Source organism: Grus americana, chromosome 4 (genome assembly GCF_028858705.1).
Source record: "Grus americana isolate bGruAme1 chromosome 4, bGruAme1.mat, whole genome shotgun sequence".
NCBI classification, from domain to species: Eukaryota; Metazoa; Chordata; class Aves; order Gruiformes; family Gruidae; genus Grus; species Grus americana.
In genome coordinates this window covers 20,270,930-20,278,100 of record NC_072855.1, presented here as the reverse complement: position 1 = coordinate 20,278,100, position 7,171 = coordinate 20,270,930, and the positions used below count along the sequence as shown (strand labels likewise).

Here is a 7,171-nt window from a genome sequence, read left to right as displayed (position 1 = left end):
CTGCGCATGCGCGCGGCACCGGCACCCCGCCCCGCCGCCGCTACCTGCCTTAAAGGGGCCGCAGCAGCCTGTCCCGGGTGTCCCTGCGCCCCTGGGCTGCACAAACACCTGCGAACCAGCCCCTGTGTTTGAGTAGCGATCGACACCGGGCTTCTAAGTCTTCTCCAGGCCAGCTACCAATCATGAGGTTAGTGCATCAATTCTCAAAGAATTTATGCCTCGCGGCAAAACTGTCCTGGGGGAATCGCGGAGTTTGTACAATGAAGTTCCTGCTGTAGTCAGCGCTGGGGGGGGAGGGGGGAATCCTGCTGGTGCGGGTGACGGGGCAGTATCAGATGCTGTGTCAGCTGGTATTAGTCCGCAGATAGTTTAAGACAGCCTAAGAGTGGCATGAGCTGGTCAATATTCCTCCGGGAAATCACAGCTACAGGCCTCCATACTTGCATTTTCACTGCTGGCCATTTAACAAAAACATCCCTGAAACTGGCTTTATTTCTGTGTCTGAAGCAGGCTTGTCTCCTGGCCACTACTTTCCACCAGCCAGCTGCTCTCCCTCCCCATGAGTTGAAAGACATTGTTCTACACCATCACGGTAACTTCCAAAAGGAAGCCTAAAAACAATGTCAGTGAAAACAATACGGATATACTGTCATTATTTCCATGTTCCCACCACCATCTTTGCATTATTAACTGGAAGAAAGAGAATACAGCTATAACCCCAACACATCGTGTGAGATTTTAATTTGGATGCCTTCTCCCACACCTCTCTATAGAAGAGGGGGTTTGCTCAGTGCAGCCCTCAAAAGTCTTGGTGAAATATGGAAGAAAGATACAGGCATGAAGTACTTGTATAGAACTGGGATGCTGGGTTGTACTGGAAGCAAATCAGTTCTCAGCTAAAATAGTAATCACATGTATTTATTATTCATTATTGTCATAATTATTCATGATATAAGGAGTCATTCTGTACATTACCTGTCTGACAGAAAGAAAATTACTTTGCTTGGTTACTGACAAAATAAAACCTTACTGAAATGCTTGACTTGTGTTTGTTTTGTCTCGGGTTACCTGTCAGCCAGTGGACTTTGGAACTAAGTTGTCATTTACTTATGTAAGTATTAATATCTGTAACATTTGATCAAATCTGTTCACCCTTTCATTTCTGTTTCCATTCCTATTAAAAGTGAACATATTCAGTCAACTGTGACTCCAGATGAATAGCCATTTTATGCCTAGTAAACAAGTATATGAAGGTTACAGCAACTGGATATAATTTTCTGTACAGAAAATTATACCGATGTTAATTCCTGTGTGAAGCAAGCAAAAAGATCAGACTAAAATGGGGGAAGTCTGACATTTTGCCCAGCAGACCACTAAGGAAGACTGCATCTCCCTTTAGCTACATTAGTTACAAGTGAGTTGTGGCTGTTTCAATAATGTTCATCAAACAGTTCATCCATGGGTTTCTAAAAAGTTTGAAAGTTCTTTGTTTTGAATAAACTAAGCAAGAAATAACTCATTAGTTATTTCTTCTGGTTTAGGGATTCATCTACACGTGGTAGTGTATGTCTAAACACAGTTAACTTAGTTTTCATCTTCTAGTGCAATGAGAATTCTGTAACTTGCTCCACAGGTTTTGATCTAAGTCTTTACATTGCATCAATCTTCAGTAGCACAGAGTTCAAACACTATGACAGCTCATAATTAAATAAAATACACATCACCATCGTAGTTATTAAGAAACTATTAATTTTAATTCTGAGTAGCTAATACTCTCAATTAGCCACTTGGGTTAAAATTACTAACAATTAAATAATGCAAATAAGTTGGATCATTTTCCTCATGCTAACACTTTTGTCTCTATCCTTCTAATGCATAGAGCATACTTTGTCATCTCTTTATAATATATATCTGAGCACTATGTCGAAACACTGGAGTGGGAAAAACAACGGAAAAAGGGAATCCGTGTACAATTGTGCACTTTTAGCTTTAGGTGAGCGCCCTCTTGTGGTATTTTAAAATAAAGAACAAGAGGAATAGCTGCTCAGTATTTGTAAACAGCATCACGACACATCATAACAATCCAGATGCAGCATGGCTACGGGGGCTAAGAAGCGGGACAATTCTTGCTGTTCAAAAGGACTAAGGAAATGTGTTAATTATAGTCTGAGCCAAGTATTCAAACAAGTGTGTACGATAACTCTGTCAGAATGCCTGAAAGATTGTAATCAGACTAATTAAACCCACAGAAGCAGGACGGGCACTATGTACTTTTCACAGGTTAATTTGCAGTCTGAGCTTAAAACTGTAAACCAGAAGAATCAGATAAGACTTCATAAACAAATTCAGTTGACCAAGTACAGGCTGGTTAAAACTAAACATTGGAACAAACACACACTGTGTACTTAACGCACCTCTTCAATTTTTGCATGCTTGCTGCCAGGTATGTATTTTAGGAAGGCCAGCGGTGATCTGCCAGCCCCGTGGCAGCCTGACTGCAAAGGACAGCAGAGGCTCAAGTGCCCTGAGGAGTCCCTGTGCTCCAGGTGAGCTTCCATTTGCGGAGGCTTCCCTGGCGGTTCCTAGTAACAGTGCAATGCCTGGCCCAGATTTCCTACTGGCAAAGTTCTATTTTCTCAAATAACATGAAAAGAAAGCAAATTGGATCTCTCCTAGTAGCATGTCTCTCTACTTGTAATGCAATTTTTTGCATTGCCTCCACAGCCTTGGTGGGTAGGCCAGGCTGCAGTTGCACCAAGTGAGGAGACTGCCGTTATTTGCTGTGGACAGTCACACCTTTGCTCGCAGAAACCTTGTGAGAAGCAAATGGCTTCTACCCTGACAGGAACCCTAAGGAGAGTTACGTGACTCTTCTCAACAGCCTAATGCTAAACTTCGGAGGGGAGGGGAAAAAACCAACCCAGGAACGGGTTCTTCACAGACAAGAAGTGTAGTTTCTGGTGGGCTTCCCCCCATCACGAAGGAACGCCGCCGGCTGCGGGAGCCCGCGCTGCCTGTGGAGGGCCCACCCCGAGCGCGGAAAACGATGACACCCAACGGCAGCTCCGGGCGAAGGCCGCGGCGGGCCCGTGCAGCCGCTGTACCTCTAGCAGGGCGCGGCTCAGCGCTCCACCCAGAAGCCGAGACGTGCTGTTGGCCAGACACCGCCGCGCCGAGGAACCGCCCTCAGCATGTGAGCCCGCGGCGGGGCTGGCGCGGCCCAGCCTCCGTGAGGGGAGGGGCTCCGGCGCTTCTAGGCGGCGCATGCGCAACACCGCCTCCCGTCCTTCTCCGGCGGGAACTGACCAGCTGGTGGGCGGCCCGTTCGGTGGTCTCGTACCGGCGCTGAGGGAGAAGCGGTGGCAGGAGTCCGTGTCGCTGGGAGTCCCGCTGCCGCCTGCGGGGTTTGCTGTCTGCCCCTCGGCCATGAATGCGGAGAACTTCGGCTCTAGCGAGCGGCTGGTGACGGCGGCCTACGTGCGCCAGGGGGCGCAGGGCCGCCGCGCGCACGAGCTGCGCCTGCGGGCGCTGCTGGAGCAGGTAACCGGGGCCGCCCCGCCAGGCCCCTGCCGCCCTCCGAGCACCGGGGCCCTGTGATGCTGAGTCCCCCGCAGGCGTGGGCCCAGCCCGGGGCCCAGCGAGCGAGCAGCCCCCGCCTGTTCTCCGCCCGGCTCGGGCCCGGCCGGAGCGTCCCCGCACAGCCCCATGAGCACGCAGGCCTGCCGGGCCCCGCGCAGACCCGGGCCGTTCTGCTCCAGCAGCTCCGACGCTGGCTTTCCGGCCCTCTTTCACCCACCGTGCCGGTGGGCAGGGGCACGGCGCGCCGCGGTGTCGGGCGCAGTCCGGGCTCGGCGGCTCGGGAGGGCTCGGCGTGGTGTGCCGTAGGGGCAGAGGCTTTACGGAGCCCTGAAATGAAAGGCCACACTTGGGAGTAACAAAGGTCGCCTCTGGTTGTGTGCTTGCTGAGAAAGGCCCAGCGAACAGTAAAAGAAATCTTTTAATGAGATACTAACGCTGCTACATGCGGTAAAAAATGATACGTGCAAGGTGCCAAACCAATGTATTTCTTTCTCTCCAATGTACAGAAATCATTATCAATGAATTTTTAAATGTTTCAGATCTTGAACATCCTTAATCACATCATCCACTGGTTTAAACTTAGTTTTCATACCACACTTCAGAAATGAATTAGTTTTACTGAATTAGTTTTACTGTCCCTGGGACATGTAAAAAAAGTCTCTGGACTGTGGAGCTGCTATAGCAATGCTTCACGAGTTTATGGTGCCTTTCCTCTGAAGGTCTTCCCTGCAATTTGCAAAGATGAGTGCAGTTCTTAACGCAGTAAAAAGCACAAGAAAGAGCATGTGTCTGGTTGCGGTTCTGACGCATTATATTCTGTAAGTGGTTTCCTTACCTATTAAGTAATAACTAGAAAGGAAAATAGATAGGAACGTGTTACAAGTGAAACTATTTCCCTTCTGATCATAATTAATATTTTTGGGTAATAACTAGAAAGGAAAATAGATAGGAACATGTGTTACAAGTGAAACTATTTCCCTTCTGATCATAATTAATATTTTTGGTTCTATAATACCCAGTTATCTCCCTTTCATCCAGTTTTCTCTGTTGAATTCCTGTAGTAGTAGATTCTTGTCTAGAGAATACATCAAACAATCTATAGTCTTCTAGGGAGTAACTAACATGTATGTGCTGCAGTGGTTTTTTGTGTACCTTAAGGAACAATTGAAAGCGGAAAATATCCAGACTGTTTTAATATCAGGATATGCTAAGTAGTTGCACTGAAGATACGAAAAAAAATCATTATTTAACTTTTCTCTGAATACAGGTTCATAACATTAGATAGTATAAGACAGCATAATGAAAATGAAATCTTCTGTTCAATGTGGGAAAGAAGGGTAACATTAATCAAACAAGTTGCATAAATTGTGTTCATTCATGATTTCCAAGTTTGGTAGTTACTTTTATATTATTATTATTAAGGGAAAATGTCCTGAAGATGGATGGGATGAAAGCACCATTGAACTGTTTCTTCATGAACTTGCTATAATGGATAGCAATAACTTTCTGGGCAACTGTGGTGTGGGTGAGAGGGAAGGAAGAGTGGCGTCAGGACTCGTTGCCCGAAGGCATTACAGGTACAAATTATCGGCAATTTGAATTATTCAGATTTATTATTAATGCTTTCAAATGGCATATTTTATTGTGTCTTGTTACCTGAGACCTTGATAGCATATGAGAAAAACAATATAATGCAATATTGAATTGATACAACTTTCTATATTGAACTTTCATTAATAACTCATTGGAAAGTCTTGAATGAAACAAAAATCTTTTGTCAGCATTATGTCCTGTTTGCTGAACTGATAGAAGCTTAAGATGTTGAGTTGATTGCATGCAAGGGAAGCAGAGATCTTCTTCGTTTAAAATAATCCATGAATTACTTGCCTTTTTTAACACTGCCTAGTTTTTTTATCTGTATATATTATTAAAAAACACTGCATATTGTAGTTGTAAAGTATCAAACATTCCTAGTCAACAGCTATTTGTATTTTGTTATTTTCATTAATATTTTTATATAATGTGATTAGTTGATATGTATGTGAAAACCCAGTCCATCTATAATAGATTTTATATGAAGTAAGCAGATCTGTAAAGACCAGAAGAGCTTTTAATAGCTTGCAGCCCTTCTGATACGTGATGGGTACATTGGATGCTATCATTCTGGAGGCTCTGCGTTAATTTCTTTATGAAGATACACTTTTTTTTTTTTTGCATAGAGTTCTGTGCTGAGTACCTTGCTGTGATGTTTCATCTAACAGGAATGAAACAGTGATTTTGCCTGGAATGTTTTGCCTTGAAAGATTAACGCAAAAGCATATTGGAGACCAGAAATTTAGTAAGCTTTACCATATGGGAGTTGAATTACTTAGGCTTAATGGCTTTCATAAGCCCCACAGTACCATGAAAAAATAATGAAGAAAACCACTGATATATCAGTTTGGCGCTTTTTTTTTTTTTCTGTACTGCTCTCTAGTCTAGGATATATGTGGTGAGCAAGGTAGAGGGTCACACTGGGGAGAGTATCTGAGGAAGTATTGCTTTCTGGCAGTGCTGGAGAAAGCATGCCTAGCTTCTGACCAGAGACAGCCTGGGCTGGCATTTGGGTACTGTTGGTCTGATGCAGCTCTGTCACCTGGCATCTCACCTTCACCTATGAGTGTCAGCAATAGCAAAGAAAGGTGTATAGGCATCCTCCACTTCGCTTATTTCTGCAATAAGTTTTACAGGTAACTTTGGGAGTGGTGGGGGTAGCAGGAGCTGGTTCTCCAGCTGTCTCTCCTTTCAACATAGTAAATTCCAAGGGCCAGTCTTAGGGAGCATTGCTCCTTAGGAAGGAGCATGTATGTGCAGAAAAGACAAAGTAGTTGTATGAGAAAGCTATTAAGAACATAGCAGCAGGATCGAGGGAGGAAAATATTTTTGATGGAGTGAGGATTATGTGCAAGTTTCAATTAATTATCAAGCTATTGTTGATTTCAACCTATAGCTTGAAATGGGGAAAAATAGCTGTAAAACTATGCTCCAAGAAGTTCTGAGTTCCATACATTCATCAGACTGCATTTTACTCTATTCCCAAGACAAAAACAGAACTAAAGTCATAAATAGATGTGTATTGTTACTAGCTTACTTGAGCAGCTGCTGCATTTCAGCCATGGGTAAAGTTAGTTCTGTAAGCTTATATTTTATAAATGACTTCAGGATCCTCCACTCCTGAAAGGTACTAAATAATACCCAACATTTATAAATGCAGTTTATAAACATAATTTATAAACAGAATGCAGAGAGAGATGGTATTGCATGATACATAATATTGAATAGTAGAATGAGGTAGATGCAGTGAAGGTGTAGAAAAAGTTGGGCAAAGTGATACATTAATCTAACTGTCTTTCAGGGCATTTCATCACAATATATATTATTTCTTTGCTCTGTGGAGGTGAAGCATTTTTCAGGGGAGTATCTGTATAATACTACTATGCCTATGGTATGCTGCACTATAGGCAACTGATTTTTGTTTTCCATGGAATTGTGTGTCTGAACACGTCAGCATTTATAATGCTAATTCAGCGGACATCAAGAAGTGCTGAGGTGT

General features: G+C 43.9%; 1 protein-coding gene across 2 annotated transcripts in view; it reads left to right on the top strand.

Moving 5' to 3' along the window:
• The first annotated feature begins 3,242 nt into the window (after positions 1-3,242).
• The window catches only part of SEPSECS (Sep (O-phosphoserine) tRNA:Sec (selenocysteine) tRNA synthase), a 29,146-nt gene continuing 25,217 nt past the window's right edge, over positions 3,243-7,171 (top strand). The window contains exons 1-3 of one of the 2 annotated variants that reach the window (XM_054825216.1): positions 3,410-3,540; positions 4,299-4,397; positions 5,002-5,156. In XM_054825216.1, the coding sequence (XP_054681191.1) occupies positions 5,068-5,156 (89 nt within the window). In that variant the 5' untranslated portion in view covers positions 3,410-3,540; positions 4,299-4,397; positions 5,002-5,067. Of the gene's footprint in view, positions 3,541-4,298; positions 4,398-5,001; positions 5,157-7,171 lie in introns of both variants that reach the window. The other variant, XM_054825215.1, reaches the window with a different exon arrangement.